General features: G+C 43.3%; 3 protein-coding genes across 14 annotated transcripts in view; 2 read left to right on the top strand and 1 right to left on the bottom strand.

The window, feature by feature from the left end:
- The first annotated feature begins 1238 nt into the window (after positions 1-1238).
- LOC121694599 (arylamine N-acetyltransferase, pineal gland isozyme NAT-3-like) lies at positions 1239-5847 on the top strand. 9 transcript variants are annotated; one of them, XM_042074806.1, is made up of 5 exons: positions 1240-1423; positions 2336-2367; positions 2919-2962; positions 4182-4197; positions 4859-5847. In XM_042074806.1, the coding sequence occupies exon 5, from the start codon at positions 4866-4868 to the stop codon at positions 5736-5738; it is 873 nt and encodes a 290-aa protein (XP_041930740.1). In that variant the 5' UTR covers positions 1240-1423; positions 2336-2367; positions 2919-2962; positions 4182-4197; positions 4859-4865; the 3' UTR covers positions 5739-5847. The 9 variants fall into 9 exon arrangements, with proteins under 9 accessions (XP_041930734.1, XP_041930740.1, XP_041930741.1 ...); XM_042074800.1 differs by lacking the exon at positions 2336-2367 and having other exon boundaries at positions 1239-2290; XM_042074807.1 differs by lacking the exon at positions 2336-2367.
- A 2419-nt stretch (positions 5848-8266) lies between these two features.
- cnep1r1 (CTD nuclear envelope phosphatase 1 regulatory subunit 1) lies at positions 8267-11821 on the bottom strand. Its single transcript, XM_042074810.1, has 6 exons — positions 11677-11821; positions 11112-11183; positions 10634-10707; positions 10292-10401; positions 8945-8999; positions 8267-8765 (listed from the first exon to the last, which is right to left on the bottom strand). Exons 1-6 carry the CDS (start codon positions 11699-11701, stop codon positions 8724-8726), a joined length of 378 nt encoding a protein of 125 aa, XP_041930744.1. The 5' UTR covers positions 11702-11821; the 3' UTR covers positions 8267-8723.
- A 6485-nt stretch (positions 11822-18306) lies between these two features.
- Positions 18307-25241, top strand: part of LOC121694795 (ATP-binding cassette sub-family C member 12-like) — a 55939-nt gene continuing 49004 nt past the window's right edge. The window contains exons 1-3 of one of the 4 annotated variants that reach the window (XM_042075139.1): positions 18307-18555; positions 22117-22254; positions 24993-25144. In XM_042075139.1, coding sequence (XP_041931073.1) covers positions 22186-22254; positions 24993-25144 — 221 coding nt within the window. In that variant the 5' untranslated portion in view covers positions 18307-18555; positions 22117-22185. Of the gene's footprint in view, positions 18556-21774; positions 21791-21966; positions 22255-24992; positions 25145-25241 lie in introns of those variants that run through there. The other 3 variants (XM_042075142.1, XM_042075143.1, XM_042075141.1) reach the window with 3 other exon arrangements.

The following is a 25241-nucleotide window of genomic DNA, read 5'->3' as shown; positions in this document are numbered from 1 at the left end:
ACAAAACACTTCAGATTTCAGCGGATTACTTGACTTGTCAATTGTCTGGACTAAGATTGTATATTCTGGATGCTTATCAAAGCTGAGGATGAATCTGAGGCAATAGCTATACATCTTGGCCTATTTCTCTCAACCCAAGAAAGTGCCATTATGATCTAATGCCATTCATGTCTTCTGCCATATCCACTAGACTGTGTGTGTGTGTGTGTGTGTGTGTGTGTGTGTGTATCCAAATGCTATAAATATGATTGTCTTGGCTATGCACACATTCATAAACAAGGGTTACACATTTTATTGTAAAAATTCATGATCAAATACATTCATGTTCATGTTCTGTTGTTAGAGGTATGGAAACACTCAACTCTGAGTCAAAAAGGCAGCCACAGATAGATGCCATCTGTAGGTTCCTTTCTGGATAATGTCAAGCCTGGCCCGAAGAATCTTGACGTCTGGTTTTGACAGTAAGAAAGACGGTAAGATCAACACATTACAAAGTCAGAACAACACATCAGAAAGCTTGCATATGCTTGCTTTTATTATTACCTTCAAAATATTTCCACAATAATATCTAGTATCTTATCAGTGACCATTTCCTTTATCCCTTCACACATGCATACTGTAAAAGCCTTTTCCCAGACCCCTTGCCTCAATCAAAAATCTATTAACGGACTGCAGGCTGTTCAGAATTCAGCAGTCAGGCTTCTCAGTGTTGATGAAAATCTTGCAAGGATACAATGGGCTGACCTTTGACCTGCTGAGATGGAGAGGGAGAGAGAAAGAAAGATGGAGATAGTGTGAGAGATGTGGAGGTAGACAGAGGGAGAGAGGAAAGAAGAGAGAGAAATATTGAGAGGAGACAGTGGGGGGGGGGGGGGGGGGGGGGAAGGAGAGATGGAGGAAGAATGAAAAAGGGAGAGAGAGAAAGATGGAGAGAGAGACAGATGGAGAGAGACCAGGTACCAGAGGAGAAACAGGCATTCACAGACTGGCATAATTATGGCTTTGTCTCTCTAGTGGTGGGTACGCAGTATGGTTCCCTCTAGTGGTGATTATGCAGTATGGCCCTGTGGTTTGGAAGCCTCACATGATCTTGGTGTTGACACCAGACATAGGGGACTCGAGTCACATGACTTGACTCGAGTCAGACTCGAGTCACATTTTTTAAGACTTGAGACTTGCTTGATCAACATGTATAAAAGACTCGACTTGACTTTGACTTGCTATTCATGACTTGAGACTTGACTTAGACTTGAGATAAATGACTTGACTTTTTATTTTTTTTCATAGATATTAAGGAGTTAACTTTACGATTTTAGAAAATCTGCTTAGGTGCTGTTGCATGCCTCACGCGAGTGAACCTGTCATTGTACCAAGCGACGCGACAGACCAACAGCAAGTGCCAGATCAAATGAGACAGACTGAGGTAGGCTAACTTGCAAATATGGAAGGATCTACGTTTATACCAAAACATAATAATGTTTGGCTTCACAGATGATGTATCTGACAAGTCAAAGGAGAAATGAACAGCAGTCTGCAAGTATGCAAAATAGCGACATAACCACCACCACGTTGATTTTCATCCTAAGTTAACCTAGTCGTGTTAGAAACCTAACGTCAAATTTGAGGCATGTTAAGAGTTGGCTTTAAATCTATTATGCTTTTTAGTTAAAGCCATATTAGGTTAAAATGTGTGAAATGGCAACGTGAAACATTTTCTTGTCTAAGTTTAATCTTGATATATACCGAAAATGTTGCCAATGTAACCTAAGCGCCTCTCTTTCTCCCTCCCTCTTAAACACGTCCCTGTTCCATAGGTTACAACCTAGTAGTAGGCTAACAACAGTAAGTAGGCCTAGCTAACTGCCAGCAATCAGCATAGAAAAGTAGCTTATTTCACATGTTAGGCTTATGTATAATATGATAGCATTAACGGTCCTAAACCCTCCTAAAACCCATTGTGCAGTCGCGCTTGTCAAAGTTTGTTAGTGACGTCGGCGGCAGCGTTTGATTGATTGATTAGTCACTTTTTCACTTTTTCAACTTTGACTGTCACAAAAAATGACTTGGACTTGCTTGAGACTTGAAGGTTAAGACTTGAGACTTGCTTGTGACTTGCACATGTGTGACTTACTCCCACCTCTGTGACACACACACACACACACACACTGAAAACCCTGTATCTATCTCTCTATCTCTCACACACGCGCACACACACTGTGCTGATGCAGCCTGGGGAGTTGCACTTTGACCACAGATCTCATACACAAATCACAGTCTCAGCAGCAGAACGGTGAGTGTGTGTGTTTAATGTTTCTATTCTCTGTTTTACTTTCAGTGCAGATGAGATGTTCGTGTGAGCACTTGAGGGTGTGTGTGTGTGTGTGTGTGTAATTGGATCCTCAGTTACTGCTGTTACTGCTACCTCTCAAAGCAGGAGCGCCCCTCTCTACCTTCAAAAAACTCCTGAAGACCCAGCTCTTCAGAAAGTATCTCCTCTCGTAGCTCTACTTACTAATTCTAGCACTTACCAACTGACACTTGACTGTATGGAAGTAGCACTCACTGCTGAACTAACTTGTCCTTATTGCTCTCTACCTTGATTGTTTCTCTTGTTGGGAATCGCTTTAGGTTAAAAAGTGTCAAATGTAATGTAATGTTATGTTATGTAATGTAATCCTGTTGAGAGTGCACATAGTGGGTACACACACACACACACACACACACACACACACACACACACACACACACACACACAGAGAGAGAGAGAGCTACCACTGGGCTCTATAGCACAGTGACCCAGGAGGAAAAGTCTGGAATTGTGATTGACAGCCAGTTGCATTATGGGAGTGGTCCGGTTCACCATCTCTGACAAAGCCACTGAAACCACATTCTACTCAGCTCTCAACCTTCTCATTCAGGGATCGGAGGTCAGCTACAGAAAAAGGTCATCTACAGACCAAGATCAGGCCATCCTTAAAAATATTTTTGTTTGCAGTAACAGCCAAAAAAAATTAAAAATGGGTCGGTAGGTAGGTCAATATTTTTTTTTTTCAAGATTCAAAGTAAAAAAAAAAGTACAATTTTGGTCATGGTGATTACGTAGGAATGAATTTACACAAATGTGCATATCGTGACGTAACTGACTGGGTCTTCAACCCGTGCCTTCAGGCGCACCATTGCAAACCTCATTCTGATGCAGGTTATATAGACCAGCCTTTCTCAAACTTCTTTGACCTGAGGCCCGGTCATGGCAGACTTTTGGGTCATAGGGCTCATCTACATGTACCCAGAAAGAAGGCTACAATAGCTCTTGGCCACGTTATATTGAAATTTGACTATACAATACTCAATGCTATACAGTGTATTATACAGTCTCTGCTCTGTTTCTAAGGAAGTTCCAAAAAACAACGTCGTTCTATTAAGTTTCGTTAAATAAATAAATAGCCTTCCAACAGGTTGAAGCGGAGCTTTGATACCAACGTTATCGATTAGTTTCAGTTTCTCTCGCGCAGACGCGCATTGAATGAATGCTCATACCACCACTTAATTGTAGGGCTCCATGTTTAATGACATCGATAGCAGAAACGTTTGTTTTCTTTTTTCGTCGATCCGCGGTTTCTTGATCAACTGCGCAGCAAATTATCAGATTAAGCACCGGGCCTAATTTCACTCCACGACTCCGCGGACCAGCAGTCTCCATGTTGCGGACCCATATTTTCAGAAATGCTGAATAGACCACAACCAATTTCAATACTCCGACACGGTCACCGTTAGACTAGGGGGAGAAGGGATGAGAAAAGATCTGGCCACAGTTCTTCCAGAACTTCGTGCCAAGTAAAAGCGTTATCAGTTTGTGTGAATGAAACGAAGCGTAGGCCATAGTGTGACATGCGTAAAACCAATGGTGTAGAGATGACGCCACAGGTTTTTTTTTTTTAAGTGAGCCACGTTTGCATGTAGGCAATTTATATTCACAATACTTGGGCCTACTAAAAGAAATATTATTTTATTGCATTTGTATTGGTTGTTTAGAGTAAAAAAAACAATCGGTCGGTATTAACGCAAGTTTACAACCGGCAAGTCGGTCGGACTAAAAGGGGAAAAAAATAAATATTTGGGTCGGTTCTAAATTGACAGGGTCGGTCGGGTTACGGCAAACGAAAATATTTTTAAGGATGGCCTCATCTACAGACTAAGGTCAGCTACAGACAAAGGCCATCTACAGACTAAGGCTGCTGTAGGCTGTATTAAATGGTGGGGGGGAGGGAGGTTAGGCCATGTTATTGTTATTGCTGTTTTTAGAAGATAATTCTGCCCAATGTTGTTTAATTCACAAGCAAAAACCTTTGTTTTATGAACTCGTTTGGGCACGTGGTAGAGCGCTCACTGCCCCCCTCACTAAACCCACCTGCTCACTAGTATGGTGGCGATGGGACTGAAGCAATCCAATTTAAAAACAAAACAATATGAGAATATGCAAAGCTTGATTTGACCTCCTGCCCTCTGGAAGGATATAATGTACCTGCAGGATTTTATGTGTGTATATGTATGTTGTTGAAGTGTGTGTTTTGTGTGTGTGCAAATCATAAAAGATGTCTTTGACACCATCAGCCCTTTACTACATCACAGCTGGATTAATGTAACTCACTCTATCTGGGACTCCCTCAAGCACTGATTGTAAATCTAGGCTCAATACACAGCTCTTCTCCCTGGCTTTCCCTGCCCTTTTATGATAGTTATATTTGTATTCATGTATGTATTGTCCTTTTAGTGCACTATGTACGGCACTTTGGTCAGTGTAAATTGTATTTTAAATGTGCTTATAAATAAATTGTACTTACTTACTTACTTACTATAGGTGCAGAATGGACCTGCAGGAGTACTTCCAGAGGATCGGCTTCAGCGGTCCGTTTGAGAAGCCGGACCTGGCCACTCTGCAGCTGGTGCACCGTCTGCACGTGCTGAGCATCCCCTTTGAGAACCTGAGCCTGCACAGCGGCCAGCAGAACAGCATGGAGCTGCCACTGGTCTTCAACAAGCTGGTGCGTCAGCGGCGTGGGGGCTGGTGCTGCGAGAGCAACCTGCTCTTCTCCTGGGCGCTGGGGCAGATGGGATACGCACACACCATGCTGGGCGCCCGCGTCCACCAACCACAGCAGCAGGACTTCAGCGCCCGCGAGGGACACCTCATCAACAGGGTGGACGTGGCTGGACGCTCCTACATCACTGACGTCAGCTTCGGAGTCTCCTGTCAGATCTGGGAGCCCCTAGAGCTGACGTCGGGGAAGGAGCAGCCCCAGGCAGCCGGAATGTTCCGCCTAAAGGAGGACCACGCCACATGGGTCCTGGAGAAAACGTCTCGCACACCGCTGGTCCCCAACGAGGCCTTCGCCACATCCAGCCTGGTGGACCGCAGCCGGACCAGGGTCATCTACTGCTTCACCCTGGAGCCCCGACGGCCCGAGGACTTCCACGCCGCCGCCCAATTCTACCAGACCGCCCCTGACTCACTCTTCACCAACAAATCAATCTGCTCCCTGCAGACACCCACCGGCTTCAGGGCTCTGATTGGCTGGGTTTACAGTGAGGTCACGTTTGGGTACCAGGAAGAGTTTGACCTGATGGAAATGCGTAACATCACGGACGCCGAAGTCCAGGATGTCCTGAGGGAGAAGTTTGGCATGCCGCCAGTCCACAACCTCAAACTGAAGAGTGAGAAAGTATGCTATTCCCTCTAACATCTCCCACGGTAACAGGAGAATGACATCTACGCTCAGGACAGACGGGTTCACATTATGGGTTTATCTCATTAATCTGTCTCATGAATAAATACACCATGAACTGTCATCTACTCGCTCAGATATTAGCTATGGATTTGTAACTGGGATTTGGCACAATAAGAGCCAGTGTATGAATAGTACAGCAACACAAGACAAGATTCAAGATTTCTTTTATTACATCTCATTATAGGTTTATAATAGAGTAAAATTCGTTGTTTTTTTTCTCCTCAAAAAATAAATAAATGAAAGGGTGTGTGTGTGTGTGTGTGTGTAGGAAAAAAATTGCTTGGTGAAAGAAACTACTTTGGAGTCTGGTGGTACAAGCTTTCAAGCTTCTATATCGTTTCCCAGATGGTAATAGCTCAAATAGTTCATGGTTGGGATGACTAGGATCATTCAAGATTGTTTTTGCCTTCCTAATGCATCTTCCCTCAAATAACTCCAGTATGGAGGGTAGGTCACAGCCGCATATGGTCTGTGCTGTACGCACAACTCTCTGAAGTGCTTTTCTATTGTATTGAGAGCAGTTCCCATACCATGCAGTTATGGTCCCAGTCAAGATGCTCTTAATGGTGCCTCTGTAAAAAGACCTTAGGATCTTGGGTCGCATACCAAACTTTCTCAATCGTCTGAGGTGGTACAGACGTTGTTGGCCTTTTTTTACAGTGTTCTGAGTGTGACTGTCCCAGGTGAGGTCTTCTGAGATGGTAACGCCCAGGAACTTAAAGTCTCTCACCCTCTCCACTGTCTCACTATTGATGTTAATGGCTTCAAACTGTTGTTCTTTCCGCCTGAAGTTAACTATCAATTCCTTCGTCTAGGACACAAGCTATTGGTTACCTGAATGCTATGAAGAACATTCATCTGCAATATCAGTCTGAAATTAAATATATAACTATCAATGTCATTTAAATATATAATCTAAATACAATCTAAATATGAAAAGTTAAGATCCGGTATCTTGAGATTTTTCCTATGGGAAAATAACATGGGGATTTTGAATTATCGCACCTGTTAAACTCTCACGGGGATGAAGAAATTGGAAATGCAGACGTTCAAAAACGAGATAACGATGGTGATGTCTCTCCACACATAGTATATGTTAATCAAATAATTTTGCTTTAAAAGCCACTCTCTTCCTGGTCTGAAATATCGATTTGTGGGCAAAAACATACAGGAGCCTGATGAGTACATGATGAGCCCTCACTGGAACTGGCTAGTTCACCACAGAATCAATTAATGGGTCAGCATCAATTTCAATATGTGATAGGATCTGGGAAACAGATCACATGGTGAAATAAAAAAATCCTTGATTTCTGCTCCGTTTCAACCCTCTCTGTGTGATGGATCACATATGTGGTCAACACTTCATACAACCACCTGTGGTCTTCCATCCTGAGTCTCAGGACAGGCTGAGATCAGAAATTCACATCTAATGTTAACACAGTTCTGCGTCTGTGTCACCTCTGCCACTGGTATAGCAGGCAATATCAGCAAAGACTCTAATCTTAATATCAGGCTGGGGATTTGTACTGATCCCTTTTGGACAGTATTTTTAGATTAGATGGGGCTAGGGGAGATCGACTAGGGGTGCTGGTAGCGTAGTGGCGTAGGAACTGGGTGAGTTATGCCTGTTGTGCCCTTGAGCAAGACTCCGAGTTGCTCAGGGGAGGCCTGCCTTTGTAGTAATTGTAAGTTGCTTTGGATGAAAAAATCAGCCAAATGAATAAGTATATAACTAAGCTAATGCACTAAAGTTATTTTCCCCAGTAGAAGCCTGCGGAGTACCATATTCCCCACACAGGTGGAGTACTATATTCCTCACACAGGTGGAGTACCATATTCCCCACACAGGTGGAGTACAATATTTCTCACACAGGTGGAGTACCATATTTCTCACACAGGTGGAGTACTATATTCCTCACACAGGTGGAGTACCATATTCCCCACACAGGTGGAGTACCATATTTCTCACACAGGTGGAGTACCATATTTCTCACACAGGTGGAGTACCATATTTCTCAAACAGGTGGAGTACTATATTCCTCACACAGGTGGAGTACCATATTTCTCAAACAGGTGGAGTACTATATTCCTCACACAGGTGGAGTACAATATTCCCCCTGCAGGGGGTGGAGAGCAGCAGAAAATGGAAATAATCTGATAAAATGCCTCAAATGGAAGTTAAGTGTCAAGTGTTAAGTTGAGTGTGTATAGATGAGTGTGTGCATCTGAGTGTGTGTAGATGAGTGTGTGCATCTGAGTGTGTGTAGATGACTGTGTGCATCGGAGTGTGTGTAGATGAGTGTGTGTAGTTGAGTGTGTGTAGATGAGTGTGTGCATCTGAGTGTGTGCATCTGAGTGTGTGTAGATGAGTGTGTGCATCTGAGTGTGTGTAGATGAGTGTGTGCTGTAACTTGTAACACTGCTTAGCGTTTACATCACTCCCTGACAGGGGCCTGAGGTGAATAAAGAGGGGAAGCATGTCCAAACATCAGGGTTTTATTATAGGGATCTTAAAGCTGGTTCTACATACTGAAAATAACCATTCACCATAAAACACACACACACACACACGCCTGTGCAGGCCTCAAGCTTGCACTCACTCTCTCACACACACACACACACACACACACACACACACCTGTACAGGCCTCAAGCTTACACACACACTCACACCGAAAAAGAAAAAACGCCTGTGCAGGCCTCGCACTCGCACACCTAAGCCGATGCAGGCTTAAAGGGCCCAGCCCAGCAGCTCCTCCCCTAGGGACATTTCTTCTGACAGCAGTGCAACTGGTTTCCATAGAGATGTTTCCTGTGTGCAAACAGTTCATATAGCCCCTAGAGTCCGCTACATCTCTTCCGTCTCTCTGGGCAGTAATCCCGCCCATCTGTGCTGCTGATTGGTGGGATTCTCCTGTCAGAGTGGAAACTCTGCTGCTATTGGATGTGAGGCCGCGGTTTCAGAATGAGTTTCCCAGTCTGGAGGGCAGGCAGCATGGAAGAGAACAGAGCAGATGTGCAGTTAAGCTTCAGACAAACAACCTCAGAGACCGTCAACTCACGGAAGACATCTTGCTCTTTTCGCATGCACATGAACACATGTACACGCACACACACACACACACACCTATAAGGACAGATGTAAAAAAAGTACTTACGTCATCACAGGACATGTTGTATTCAGCTAGCACCGTCCGGCAGCGAGCTGCGATTCTGAGGAACATGTTAAGATAAAACACACCTTGTGCAGAAAGGTGACAGACACAATAACATTTTTTCAGAGCTCAGACTAGAGTCACGATTTTGATGACTTCAGACTCAACGTGAAAAGTGAATTGGGGACAGCATTTAATAAGCATCATGTAAATACACTAATTTTACCTACCATCAGTGATGGACAGAACTCATAATAGTCCTCAATTGTACAGCAGTCAACAAAGTAGCAGTAGCCTAGGCCTATGCATGGCCCCTTTAAGTGAACCTGACGTCAGTGAGTTGCGAGTGAGTGGCCAGTGCATGAATCGTTTTCATGTCTATGGAGTAAACAAACGCTCAACGCAGATAAACGGCTAGAAGCTGGGAAAAAAAGTTATAGCGACCAAATCAGAGTTTGTGAGGGAAACTGCAACTCCTCGGTCTGTATCTTGTGTCCATCTACTCTATTGCGCACAACCAGTTGCAGCAGAAATTAAAGGGGTTAGCCCCGAAGGTTTAGTAACTTATAATGGCGATCTGATAAACTGAAACAGGAATGGTTAGTATATTTCTCGGTAATAATACAAACCCAAGCGAACAAAATGCAAATAGAACACTAAAATACAACTAAGAACTACTAATCTACTTGTGAGCTCCGTTCTGCTTAGGTTAAACGGAGGATCATTCACAAGATGATTCTGGGCTGCACAGATTCAACGCAGACCCACAGATCTTGTTAGAATGGTGAAACGCGCCCCAGCTGTGGCGCAACTGGCTGGGGCACCTGCACCGTACGCCGGCGACCCGGGTTTGATTCCCGCCCCGTGGTCCTTTCCGGATCCCACCCCGACTCTCTCTCCCACTCACTTCCTGTCGTTCTCCACTGTCCTATCTGATTAAAGGCATAAAAACCCCAAAAATATACTTAAAAAAAAAAAGAATGGTGAAACGCAGACCCACAGATCTTGTTAGAATGGTGAAATGCATCCAAACCGCTGACATTATTTTGAGGAAGTAGTGAAGCCAACAAAGCTAAAGCAGCTCAGTGTAGCCAGACGGGCCTTAGAAATCTTTGTAGTATGCTGTGGGCTTTTTTCAGGTTTTCAGGTAGCCTATCCTACGTCTAGAAAATAAGTACTGAACAAATTGCAGACTACATGCTATGACAAACATTACCAGTACTCACTGAACATTAAGTAGATATTTTGCAAGTTACTTGTGACTTGCCAAACAGTGACTTTGTCCCACCTCTGCATCTCTCTCTCACTCACTCGCTCACTCACTCGTTCCTAAGCCAGAGTGAAGGATACATGGAGGGCGCGACGACACGTTTGTGAATCCCAGCGAAGAAGAGGCCAATGAGTGTGATGCAGCTGATGGTGAAGAATGGGTGGTTCCACAGTGACGAGAAGAACGACACCTGCATGAAACACACACACACACACACACACACACACACACACATTTATAACAGGGCATAGAAATCTAAACACATACACAAATACTTTCCATTAGATTCACAACCCAGAGATATTATTTCAAACACAGCTTGTGTGCTGAAACATGGGCGCAACACAGTCTTGGAAATAGCTAATCTCTGGCCTTACACAGATCCCCAAGGTCAGAGGTCAAATGGCCTGTGTGTATCTCACCTTCTGTGTGTCGGGGTCGATGAGCCAGTTCCAGGCACCCGTGGCCGTGCAGACCGACACCACGATCAGAATCACTGCAGACATACGGAGAGAGAGAGAGAGAGAGAGAGAGAGAGAGAGAGAGAGAGAGAGAGAGAGAGAGAGAGAGAGAGAGATCATAATCCCAACACTGGTCCACACACATTACAAAACCTAACATCATACACACATTAAGGTACTTACAACCAGTCTATGCTTACAACACACAACACTGACAACATACTACTGAAACTGCAAGCAAAAACAGCAGTAAGCACACCACCCACCAACCTCCCTTTCATATGCCATACAACATCTGTTACTCAGAAAGAGAGTAAAGACTGCTATACATGATACATAATAATATGGCCATTTAATCATTGGAAGCAATTAAATAAAGAGTATAACATTGCTAGCAGTGTGAAAGGTGTGTTTACGTGACAAACTTAGCTGAACTTACTTCTCCAGCGGCCCGTAGCGGGCTGAAGGCAGGAAACGTACTCCGTTAGCCTCCTCTCGAAGGCCTTCAGGTCTGCGGCAAAGGAAACAACACACGCACACATCAGTGTCATACACAGTCCAGAGCCTGGCTCCTATGCCTATCATAGTATAATGCTCCTACGCTATTGCAACGCAACTCACGCTGGCTCTACAGCTAGCATAACCAGCTAATGTTAACGTTATTTGTTACAGAAAAAACACTCACAGAAGGACCCGGTATCCTATGTTACGCGACTTGACAGTGACCTTGGAATGTCAACAAGTACCTTTATCATTTTTAAATAAAGAAAGTCAGTGTCTCCCGAGGACCGCCAAATTAACTCACCCACAACAACAAGGCATGCGCTAACCATAGGTGCTAATGTTACTGGTATAGGTCGCTTGGCTGGTTAGCTGCAATGTTAGCGATTCAAATAACGTAATACTGTTACAAGAACCCTATTCACCCTCAAGAGGATAGGGATGAAAATCACTATTCAAGAATGTTACATATGTTATACATCTCTGGATGTAAACAATTTTACCTTCAGCCTGTTCCAGGGAATTCATTGCTTCCACTGTGAGTTCCTCCGTGTGTCCTCCGGTCCTCAGACGCACATGCACCCTCAACGCGGATTGGCCAAATTTAGGAAGAGCGCCGTTGATTGGCTGATCCGTTTGGACACGTTCAAATGGACTACTTCCGTTTTAAATGCCCTTACTACTGTGTCAATCGGTACTTTGTAGCAGCTGTTATGATCTATACTTGTGTAGGCCTACCCTACTGTACAGTCTCCGTAACAAGTCAACTACCAGCCTACATAGCAAAAGTTACGAATCAGTAGATGTGTGACGAATGAATTTTGCTACCTTTGATCAGGTCCTTATTACTCCCACATTCTACATGAGTGAATTATGTATGTTCTGTCTTAGTTCTTAGTTCAGTGCGGTCTGTTCTGAGAATTTTTACTTAGTTGCATGACATGAATGTCACGGCTGCCACTCACATGGGACATAATGGTAGGCCTAAGTGTCACAGGCACATGTTGGCCTTGAAATAGTAACAGAAAAAAAAACATGCAAATTACACACAGGCTCAGACACAGAGCTCCCCATGTTCACAGGATCAAAACTGGGCCAGGAGGTAAACCTCTGTGTGTGTGTGTGTGTGTGTGTGTGTGTGTGAGAGAGAGAGAGAGAGAGAGAGAGAGAGAGAGAGAATGGAGAATACCATAAAATATAGTCAGTCTGATCCAGTCTGACAGGATTGTTATATGCAGGGTTGGGTAGTAACGGATTACATGTAATCTGGATTACGTAATCAGATTACAAAAATCAAGTAACTATAATCAGCCCAGATTACAATAAAAAAAAAAGTGTAATCAGATTACAGTTACATTGTTGGGGATTACCTGATTACATTTTATCATGCAAACAATGCAACTTTTTTATGATAGCCTAGCTATCTTTTAATTTGACAAGCAGTTTATTCGGATGTTCACTTTTTAGATTTTTTAAAGATATTATTAAGAACAAAATTATTCATACCCCTGGCAAATATTGATTTTTCTCTTGACCAATATGTTTGTTCTTACTTAAAATGACACTTGCACATGCCAAAAGGTTGCAAGGCAATGTGGTAAAAACATAACCTGACTCTCGCCAGATGAATTTCGTTCCGCCTAGCTCCACTCATCCATCTGGAACCGATCCATTGGAATGGTGTTTCAGAAGGCTGGGCCTAATCAAAAAATGCTTGCATATGATTGAATAAGACACTTGTCCGTCATCTATTGACGTGCTACTTCAACCACTCACATCGAAGCCAACCCGTGACGCTGATAACAGTCTCACAGTCGCTTCTACGCTATGTCACATCTATGAAACTCCCGCCCTGCGTCCTGATTGGCTCAACCATACAATCTCGTGCTGAAATCACTCTCAATGGAAGAGGTCCCAGATCGATGTGAGTAAAGCCAAAGTCCTTTTAGGCAAGTCCCTCCACTCAGCGGCCATTTGACAACGCTTTTTGGGCACTCGTTGGGCATCCATTTCGGCAGAAATGCGCGTGTGCAAAGCTTCACGACACCAATCTTGCTCCAGCGGCGAGATCACAACACATGATTGGCATGATGTCTTCACAACACACCATATGATTGGCTCAATGTATTCACTTCACACCTCATGATTGGCTCAATGTCGACGTTTTGCCGAGGAAGCGGTGGGATATGTGTAGACAACGGCCATATTGGCGTGACAAACTAGCCCCATGCATTTCTATGGAGTATTTTTTGAGTGCTGTGTCTCCACATTAGAAAGTCTCTGGTAAAGCTAGGCGGAGCTAAGCGGAACGAAATTCATCTGGTGAGAGTCAGGTTAGTAAAAACATGGAATAAAAAAAGTGTTTTTATCTTTTTTAACATTTTTATAAAAATGATTCAAAATGATTCATACCCTTTTTAAACAATCACTGGAAACATCTTTATTTACCACCACAGCTCTCAAAATGGTTCATATAATACCCACCAAGCCTCTTCATGTCTCCACAATGATTGTAGACTGCACCTTTTTAGCAGCAATCTGGGTTTTGAGGCAGGAACGATTATTTGCCATCACTTTGGCCTTGTGCTCACTTTTTTGACGGATTGAGGTCCACTCTAAAATGTTGATTGTTCTCTGTTAACCATTTCTTGCCTTGTTTGGCTGTATGTTTTGGATCATTGTGTGGTTTAATGTTCAAATGCTGCCTTTTGGGGCAGCCATGGCCTACTGGTTAGGGCTTCGGCCTTTGGGCTTGCCGGTTCGACCACTAATTCATGGACTGGATAAATGCAGAGACCAAATGTCCCTCACGGGATCAAAAGATATACTTACTAACTTACATAGGCTACTATTGGGGCAGGTCTCTCGGCACACTGCCTGATCTTTTCCTCCTAATCTTAATGTACGTAGCCTCTTGTTTTAGTGTTACTGTTTTTGGTAATCCAACTGATTACGTTACTGATTACAAAAATTGCCATGTAATTTGTAGTCAGTAATGGATTACATTTCAAAGTAATCTGACCCAACCCTGGTTATATGTTATTATACCTGGGAGGACTGACTAGTGACACACACACACACACACACACACACACACACACACACACACACACACACACACACATTTAGAGTATATTCCTACAGCCTGGCCTTAAATTAAAGTGTTGATTTTATGCCTGAGATGGACATTCCCTCTGATCTCCCTCACTGACCCAGATCACTCTCAGCGTGCGGGCTCAGGTCGTGGCCTTCTCTCAGTGCTGCTGGCCCTCTGCCAGGCTGGGCCTCAGATAAAAATCTGTGCATCCTGCAGAGGTGTTTCTGTAACTCTTTTGACAGGCCGAAAACACAACCCAAACCCTCACAGCTACAGAGGAATTGTAAAGCGTCAGGATTCTGGAAGGTAAGAGGCGTTTATGAGGGGGGAACTGTAGTAGTTGTTAGCCTGGGTTGACATGAGAACACTCTAGTTTACACACACATACACACACACACACACACACACACACACACACACACACACACACACACACACACACATCTTCTGTTTAGACTGCTTTTCCTCATGACTACAAAGCTGCCTTTTAGAGGTTGCCTCTGCTGTCTTTAGGAAACGTGTCGGATGTTGTGCCTGGGGTCCGTAATCCGTAAAGTCGCTCCCTTTTCTCTTTTTCTTTTCAGTTTTATACATTTTATATGTTTTCATAGATTAACAATGCTAAAGAGGAATGTTTTTAGTATAGGTTTAAAGATGGTAAAGAGGAATGTTTTTAGTCTATATTTAAAGATGAAAAGGGTTCTGCCTCACTGGGAAGCCGGAAGAGTATTCCACAGGAAGGGAGCTTGATAGCGAGGCTCTGCCTGCTCATTGTGCCGTTTGATACTGTTGGAATCACAAGAAGCACCCGGGGAGAGTGGACAATTAGCTCCTTCAGGTTATTTGGAGTGAAGCCATTTGCAGCTAATGTTAAGGACTAATTCTACTTTTAATGGGGAGCCAAGTCAACCAGAGTTTAACTGGCCATTTTATTTGACATCTGTTGGCTTGGAGTATTTATTAGAGTGTTTATTTACTGTATTTATGTCCGTTTTTTTATTATTATTTACACATTTTTAACATGGCCAACTTAGGTGGACAGTCGCTGCAACATTCAACTGCTCATTCTGCCATGTTAATGTGTGTGTGTGTATGAGGAACCTCAACGTTAAACATCCCATTCTGGCATGTTAATGTGTGTGTGTGTGTGTGTGTGTGTGTGTGTGTGTGTGTGTGTGAGGAGCCTTATTGGTCTGGTGTGGTGGTGGTCAAATGATCAGATCTTCCGAATGACACCACACAGTTGTGAGATTGATCCCATGTAGGAGCGGCAGTGTTGTAATGTAACGGAGTACAAATACTTCTTTACTGTACTTAAGTAGAAATTTCACGTATCTGTACTTTACTTCGCTATTTAAATTTATGTCAACTTTCACTTTTACTCCACCACATTTCCTAGATCAAATGTATACTTTTACTATATACTAAATGTATATTTCCACTAAGCATCTTCGTTACTCGTTACTAAAAACATAAAATTAGAAGAAATGTGTGCGACTGCAATAAGGGGGGTTTGGCGAATCACTGCTCCTAGATTGCATTACGCACGCTCCGCACGCTGCGCGCTCTATTTCAGCGCGTGTTTGTTGCTAAAGGAGGAGGACGCAGAACTGAAACCGCCATGGAAGCACGAGCACCTACTGGAGGACCTCCCGTTATCATAGACGACCACCCCGACGATAGTGGTGAACTCGGTGAACAGGGTAGTGGTGAAGATAACGTGGCCGTATTTGCAAGAAATGTTTCTGTACATTGGCAGCTTTCTGTGAAGCTGAACACTCCGCTACCTGCCCCAGCGGCCTGTGAAAGGCTATTTAGCATCGCAAGACTTCAGTCTTCAGTCCAAGAAGAGTAAGACTGAGTGGCCGCTTCACTTTTGGGCCGGTCGAGAAAAAAATATTGACATATGTCACGTTAGTCTATCTTTTCAGTAGGACACGCTCCGAATTCTGTGCATGACACCAATGCAATGCCTCTGCATGGGTTGTAGCCTACGCGAGGGAGTTCTCCCCTCCCAAAAAGATTTGGTTGGGTCCATATAGCCCGTCTTTTCCAAAAAGTTTTCTCAGATACGGATAGCCGAGCCGGCTCTACAGTAGACACAAGCGTCAGGATGGATGGATGGTAGAAAGAGGCCAGGAGAGACTGAGCAGCAGATCAACCAGTCGACCACTGAAAATGATGAGCCCGAAATTAGTGATGAGGAGGCCATGACTACAGAGACAAGTAGAGAGGATAAATTAAAGTTATTTAATGTAAGAAAGAGCAATTACCCTACATGATAAATATGCCTTGTTTGATGTAGTAAAGGAGTAGGCTAAATCACCAAACAACAATATAGCCTACCCATGCAAAAAACATGTAGCCTAAATATTAGTTCAAAATGCCTCTTTGTGGAAGCGTGGCATAGGCTACATTTCAAAGGCTTTCTTTCTTTCTTTCTTTCTTTCTTTCTGTTTTTGTTAACTTGTGGAATAGTGGATTTTTTTGTTAACTTCTCAGTTGAAGTGAATTATTGTATAACCTTTACTGTACACATTTGTTGAACCATGGTACTAATAAAAACTTCAGGATAGTAAGAGCTGAAATGTTGCTTCATTTATCCAATTTCCACCACTATGGAAAACGTTGGCCGGTCTTGGGCCTGAAACTCTTGGGCACTGCATTCTGTCAACTTTGAAAACCAGCTTCTTTTGAAGATGAACAGACACCTTTTCAGTTTCAACTATGACTGGCATAGTAGCTGCTGGACATAGGTGGCCTGTGTGTGTGTGGGTGTGTGAGAGTGAGATGGTGACCTGGGGAGTAAGCCCTAGAAATGCTCATACCACATGACCAAAATGTTCTCCCTACCAGCAGGTTTTTTTTTTTTTTTTTAAGAAATAAATTATTTATTTTTCATTTTTACCTGAAGTTCATTCAAAAGTGGCATTTCTGTTTCTGTTTTTTTCTTTGATGTCAGCTCTAAAAATATGCCGTTTGTTCTTTGAACTTAAGAGAATTGTGCCTGAAAAGTCCTAGAAAAGAATGTGATTTTGATTTGATGAGTGAGATTAAGACGATATGGGAACCCTGAATATGCTTTATGCTTTACTATAAGAAAGCAAAAATAAAGTTCACAAAAGTTCAAAATAAAACCGCTTGTTTTTACTTTTTACTTCAAATACTTAAGTACATTAAATATCAGAAAATTACTTTTGATACTTAAGTAAGACTACTTTTCACTTCTCAGGGTGGCTGGCAATGGGCATACTGTAGTAGGCTACTCAAACATGTCCTAAAACGACCCTTAACGTTCGTTTTCAAAACTGTGCAACTCACCGAGTGGTTAGTGGAGTTCGTTGACTATTAAAAGCAAATATATCGGCGCAATGTATGATTCGTATTTGAACCTGAAGCATAGACGGTGGCGCAGTAATATCAACGTGCAATGACAGAAATCAATGGGATTTTACAAAATGCCAAATAAAAGACGACAGAAACTGTATTTCGCTACGCTACTTGTTTTGGAACATCAACGAACACCACTAACCACTCGGTGAGTTGCACAGTTTTGAAAACGAACGTTAAGGGTTGTTTTAGGACATGTTTGAGTAGCCTACTACAGTATGCCCATTGCCAGCCACCCTGAGAAGTGAAAAGGCGATTCAAAACGAGTCAGAAAAGTCGAGAAAGGACCAATCGTCAAAATTTCGGTGTCCACCACTCTAGTTCATCCAAAACAAACCAGAAAATGGCCTTAAAGTGCTAAAAACCGGAATTTTCCTTTAAGGCACCAAATCTGGAGCTGGTGGCTGTTCTGTCCCTATAATTCACTGTTGTTCTGGATAAGAGTGTCTGCTAAATCAGAAATTATTTAGAATTATTTACATTGTGAGGAGGTTTGCAAAGAGATGCTTAAATTAGGCTATGTTCTGCATGTCTTTCTGACATTAACCAAGATCTGATGATTAAAAAAAAACACTTTCTTTAACACATGTCATAATAGCGTGGTCATTTTTCTTTATTGTAGTTGAACCAGTGTCACATTCAAATAACTTTGCCTATGTGTAGCTTGCTGTGGTCATATGTCATCCGACGGTCAATGAACCCCATAGATCCGCATATGCCCGAACGAGGCACTGTCACGCTACATGGAATCGTGGCTCTTCTATGTGTTCATAAGAGCGGAAAATGACGACCTTTCCCAAGTATTCCATCAGTGGCCACTGTTGTATAACAGCGCGCAGTCACCGCTAACGGGAGCACCCCGCTGCTCGCGCCCAGTGCCCGGAGGGCTTGTTTGGTGAGTTGTCACATTATTTAAGAAGATCAACAGCTATCCATGATGAAAATACGTTGTGTATAGATCCGTGGCTACAAGCGTCAGATCCGATTTCACCGAATAAAAACATACAGTTAAGTAACACGAAACATGACAACTTGTCGTTTTAATCAAATCCAAACCTTTAGAAAATTGGTATTTCGGATGTAGGTATCGTGAATCAGCAGTTAAGCCAAAACCTTTAACCTGCATGTTACGTATGGCCTCCTATAAAGTAGTTTTTATAGGCAATTCCTCGTAAAAACAGAACAGGACAATCACGAATGTTAGGTTATCTGCGGACGATTTCGTTTTATTTGCAGCTCTGTCTAAACTCTTTCTGGGACAACAGTAAGAATGTTTGTAAATGTATAACTGATGACTTGCGCAGGAACGCTGAGTGAGATTGCTGGTTAATGATTGGCCTGATTAAACCCATAACATGATGAAACGCGGTGCTATAGGTGGAGAGCTGCAGTAATGTTTAGGCACTAGCCTAGGCAAGCACCCTCTACATTTTGGCCATTGGGGATAAAATTGATCAAAAACAGTTTATGCATCTTTTGGTAATTATCATTGTCTTTAACAATGAAGAAAAATCCAACCTTGAGGGGAAGCATTTTGCCGTAAAGAATTTAACATTAACATAGGCTAATAAACATGTTTTTCCATTTCTATTCAACTTTTTTAAAGTTAATCAGTGTCTTGAACTTTCCACCATTAATTCATGACTTCCTGTGTCACTAAGATATACAAATGAAGAGACACAGAGGTCAAATGCCCTAGCCATTTTTCAAGCCAGAGATGCAGCGAGGGAAATAAGTATTGAACGCTTTTTTGAACTTTTTTTTTTTCAGTAAATATACTTCCAATGAGGCTATTTGCATGACATTTTCAGCAGACATTAGTATTAACTCAGATAATCCACCCATATAAAAAATCCAAACATCAAAGTCCATAAGTAGAGTTGTGTGTAATATAGTGGAATGACAGGAAAAAAGTAAAGGACACGCCTACTGAAATTTCTACTATGTGAATACTTTGTGGAAAAGCCTTTATTTGTAATGTCAGCTTCAAGTTATTTCCTGTATGACAAAACTAATCAGTCGCACTCGCAGTGTTCAGGTGGGATTTTGGCCCATTCTTCAACAGTTGAATTTTGCTCTCGCCTGAGAATATATTCTCTCAGTATTTGATATTCTTGTCCAAATGTTGTGTGTAGCAAACTTTCAACAAGCTTCGACATGTCTTTCTTCAGTAATAGAGTCATGCGGGGGTCGAGCGTGCATAGAGGCCATGGCGGTGGAGTGCATTACATGAATTTCTCTGTGGACCCTTTCATCAATAAAAACAAAAACAATGCTTGAACATTCTATTTGGGCCCCAATCTACTTCTTCTGCATTAAGATAACATATGGAATGTTAAAACGGAAGCCTTGTGGGGCCAACTATGATGCTGATAATGGAACTCTCTTGAAAGGGTCCACTATGATGCTGATAATGGAACTCTCTTGAAAGGGTCCATACATTGGACACTGCTGCCTCCAAGGTTTTCTGGAGCTTTCTCCGAGTGGTCCTTGGCTCTTGGGCTACTCTTCTGACTATCCTTCTGACTTTCGGGGTCAGAAATCATGCAAGGAGATCCTGTGCATGGCCGGTTGATGATGCAGTGATGTTCCTTCCACTTGCAGATAATGGCTCCAATACTGCTTGCTGGATGATTCTGATGTTTTGAAATGCATCTGTAACCAGTTCCCTGTTTCTTGTGTGACACCTTGGTAACGAAAAACATTTTTATAGCCATCAATTTGTACTAACCCAGCTTATATTAATTTGCACAGATAGGAGGGATAATTACTCTCTAACTACTTATAGATTCCAGCTCGTTCCTTATCATTCTTTGCCTTTGTGTACTGCTTTTTCTTAGCGTGTTTAATACTTTTTTCTTGTGCCACTACCCTTCCACTTTTTTACTCATAACTTACTTATAAACATTAATGCTTGGATTTATTTATATGTGTGGATTACCTAAGTTAATTCTAATGTCTGGTGGAAATGTCATGCGAATAGCCTCACTGGGAGTATACTTACTGAAAAAAATGTTGATGCGTATACTTATTTTCCCCACTGCATCTCTTTACTCAACTTTATGCAGGGGGCCCAGAAATGCCCTTACCAAAAGATGTATACTACACAAAAAGTAAGCTATGCTTAGTTCAAATTATGTAGATCAACAGTACACTTCCATAAAACTATTTTTGCAAAGGGTGTGGAAGGTTATATCAGACTCCATAGGTGAGAACAGCACGAAGGTTCACAAAACTAACTAAAATATTCAGACTCTGGTGTTGTGCAAGCTGAGAATTGGGATAGTTAAAGCGAGTAGTGTGATGAAAAGCACACAGTTATCTTAAATGTTGGCATATTCCAAGGGTTTGGAAGGATTCATTTCAAATTTAAAAGATACTGACGTTACAAATCTGTGTGTGTGTGGGGGGGGGGGGGGGGGGGGGTCACCAAGTGTCAGTGGGAGAGAGGAGGAGGAGAGTTGCATATTGTCCCTTCCTATTTGTGTCTCCCCGAGATGTTGTGGTTTGGTTTGCATCTTAATGTTATTATGCCACTCTGAGTTGAATGGAGAGGGATGGATAGAGGGATGAATGGAGGGTGATGTGAGAGAAAAAGAAAGACAACAAACCAGTACTGTCCAACTGCTGTGTCACAATGACAGTGATTTTGGCAGGATGTGAAAACACAATCACACACACACACACACACACACACACACACACACACACGTGTCTGTGGACACCACCTCTCACCCAGAATGAAACCTGTCCTCGACTGTGAGAGTGGTCTGTGTGTGTTGGTAGGGGAGGAGTGTAAGTGTGAATGGGAGGGTGGGGGACCTCTGCACCTGGTAACCTTTGAACCCTGTAAAAGGTGTGATGTAAAGACATGGGACTGGCGTGCATGTTGAAACAGAAGTCCCGTGGAGCACGTGTGCCGCTATGAGCTGAGAGAGGAGGAGACACACACGGAGACGCAGACAGCCGTCCGACAGCAACACACACACACACACACACACACACACAGAGGCCGGATACCGTATGTGCCTCTGTCTGCTGTGAGCTGCGACAGAGAGAGGACGAAGGAGAGGGAGCGAACGAGGGAGGGAGGGAGGGAGAGAGAGAGCCAGGACAGAGGTCAGCCAACGGTAAGATCTGTCAGACTTCTGCCTTTAAACGTCCTTTCATCACCAGTCTGTCTGGTGAGAGTGAAACCAAAGCTACTGTGTCCGTCAAGACTGGAAGCAAAAGGAGAGATGGCCGGGGTTTGTGTGTGTTTGTGTGCGTGCGTGTGAATGTGTGTGTGTGTGTAGATGTGTGCGTACGTGCGTGCGTGCGTTTGTCCGTGTGTTTGTGTGTGCGTGCGCGCGCAAGCCAGCACGTTAGGACTGCAGTGCTGCTCATGCTGTTTGCTAAGTGCGGTTGAAATCTGAAGCATGTCATCTCACCATGCTGTCTAACACTCTTTCCACAGACTCACTCACTCACACACACACACACACACACACACACACACACTCACACACACACACACACAGACGTCATGGGGGTCCGGAACATGTTGTCCAATGACAGCAATGAAGAGGAGGGGAGTGTTACAGGAGTCTCTTTTGTAAGTACTTCTCTCTCTGGCACACACTTACTCCCACACACACATACACACACACACACACACACACACCCTCACTTAACCCCAGACTTCTCTGTCTCTCTTTCTCTCCCTCTCCCTCTCTCTCTCTCTCTCCCTCTCTCTCTCTCTCACACACACACACACAAACACACACTCACACACACAGCCTGTTCACCATCATAGAAGTGGCCAGATACTCACATACATATAAGCATATATGCAATACCTGATACTTGAGTGAAAACCCCATTGCTGCTGTTGTTGTTGTTGCTGTTGTTGTAGTGGCAACCCTGCTGATGTGTTGTCTATGTGTATGTCCCTGTGCATGTCTCGTACATACTATACTTGCCATCACTTTTGATACTGTGCCAATGCAGTTTTCTCCATTCCTCATCCTACCCTACGGCACTCTAGGCTTTCATTGTCCTGTTTCCACAACAAATCATCTATATCAACTATATAAAGTGATCATCTATCTGTGATTACTTTTATGGGTGTGTATTTGTGTGTGTGTGTGCGTGTGTGTGTGTGTGTGTGTGGCTGTGTGTCTGCGCACATGCATGCATGCCTGCATGTGTGTATGTGTGTGTGTGTGTGTGTAATATATGCATCAACCTTCACCCATACTATGAAGTTATTTTTGATCAATGTCATCTGCAGATTTTAATCTTCCTTACATGCTCTATGTGAGGGAGGGGCTTGTGGCTGTAATGAAACTGTCAATCCAAGTCAAACCCACCAATAGAAATTCTTCTCTCATCATTCAGCCATCCACCCACTCATTTCACTTCCACTTAGACCAAATAGACCTTTTTCACAGCAGCCATTTTGACATGAAATACTAGGGCAAGCACAGGTATTACTAATTATGTCAACAAAGTCTCTGATAAATTTAAGTGTAGCATAATCAAAACCTTAATTAACATTTTTAGTAACTCCATGTGCCTACCAAACATTTCATGTCAAAAATTCCTGCTGTGAAACAGGTCCATAAGCAAAACAATATTTGAATTGCAATCAAAAAAGACATTTGCAAGCAAGTTTTTTTTTTAGAGACAACCAAATTCCTTTGGTTTGTAAGCAAAGTTATCTGTTTAAAAATGTGATTGCAGTGCAGATATTTGAATTGTCAGTTCATGTTGGATAGTAACAAACTTTGTTTGATTGATTGTTGACAGCAGTGCCATAACTATACTCTCAGAACTTTGTTTTTTAAACACTTGCACTGAAAAGAGATGACAAAAGAAGTCCAATAATGCTCAGTGAAGCTCTTAGGCCTACTTGAAACACCCCCCCACGCACACACACTACCGACCAACCACCACCCCGCCCAAGAGTTTTGCTGAAACCAGGCTGGTGGGGGGATTGAGGAGGAGAGGATCCTGTTGGGCTCATGGCGACTTCCTCTCTCTATGCTGCTGATTGGTTGCGCTTTTCTCTCCATGCTGCTGATTGGTTGGATTTACAGTATAGCGGGTCGTGGCTTCGATCAGCTGTGCTCAGGAGGCGTGTTCTTGCGGTCGCTGAGGGGCCTGTATCACATGGTTGAGAATAAGTCTAATTTGATTAACAGGTTAGAAGATTCCCCTGCCCGACAAAGCACATCATAGTTTTAACTGGATAACACACTTTTCTCTTTCTCTATCACTTTGGAGAGAGCACTCTGTAGACCTCTGTAGACAGCAAAATGAGTTCTGTTGTAATGTAGTCGATCTGTTTAAAATGTGAATTAAATTGTTGCATACATGTCTGTAGTGTTCATGTCAGCAGCAGATGGACTGGGTGCTTCTGCATTGCTTTCAGGTGCATTCTGTGGATTTTTGGCTGTTGATTACGAGAATCATCTTTTTGACGTCAAATTGTTCCTTCATATTTTAAATGTACTCTTATATTGTCCCCAAAGTAACCTCCTTTGGTCATGCCTTATAAGGAGTTTGGGCTGCTGATCTTTTTTGTGATTTTTCTTTGATTTGAGAAGACCCCTAATATTTCAAAGCAAGTGCTTTTGGTCAGACCAAGTACAACGTTTACAAAGTTCTCCACCAAGCTACCATCCCAGGGTGCGTTAGTTCTTTCCAGGAACCATTGGAACTGGGGTTAAGAGACACCAACCATTTAGTTTAGTTGATTGCACACCCCCTGTGTGTGTGTGTGTGTGTTTATTTATTCCTCGTCATTTGACATTAATTACCTCTGCATGTCAACCTATTCTGTCAACCATCCAAATGGCCTCCAGGCTGACCTCAACTAGAGAACAAAAACTTTTCAGGTGATCAGTGAGTTTAAACCGAACTGTGCACCAGAACACACTGGACATGGAAGCAAAGACCAGAGACCCTGCAGGTACAACTGATGAACAGCTGCCCAGCGACCCAGAGGAGGGTCGGGAGGCCAAACATACGGCCAGACATGCCCGATGTGAGGACTGTCTACTGGAAGTGGAGCTGAAACAGTCTGCACATGGGGGAGGGGGGGGGGGGGGGGGGGGGGCTGGGTACAGGACCGGGGTACTTTGTTTAGACTTGTAAATGTTCCAAAGTGCATTTTTCATGTATAATTTCCTCTCTCTCTACCTGTCTTCTCCCTCTCTTTGCCATTCACCCACTCCTCCTCTCTCCCTCTGTCTCTCTCTCTCTCTCCCTCTGTCTCTCTCTCTCTCTCTCTGTCTCTCTCTCTCTCTCTCTCCCTCCCTCTCCCTCTCTGTCTCTCCCTCCCTCCAGAAGCGGCGTAGGCTCAGTGATCCCTGGCCGATGTCGGGTCCAGAGGAGCTGCCTTCAGTGGGGGAGCCGGTGGAGGAGACGCCCCCCCAGCCAGGGCGCCACCGCTACTACCACGGCTTACAGACCATGATCCCATTTCGCATGTCATCAGGGTGGGCACACACACACACACACACACACACACACACACACACACACACAAATGCATACATACTAGTCAGTTTGACAGAAGATCTGTAGAGACTCATG

This window comes from Alosa sapidissima, chromosome 20 (genome assembly GCF_018492685.1).
Source record: "Alosa sapidissima isolate fAloSap1 chromosome 20, fAloSap1.pri, whole genome shotgun sequence".
NCBI classification, from domain to species: Eukaryota; Metazoa; Chordata; class Actinopteri; order Clupeiformes; family Clupeidae; genus Alosa; species Alosa sapidissima.
This window is presented reverse-complemented; position numbering and strand designations above follow the sequence as displayed.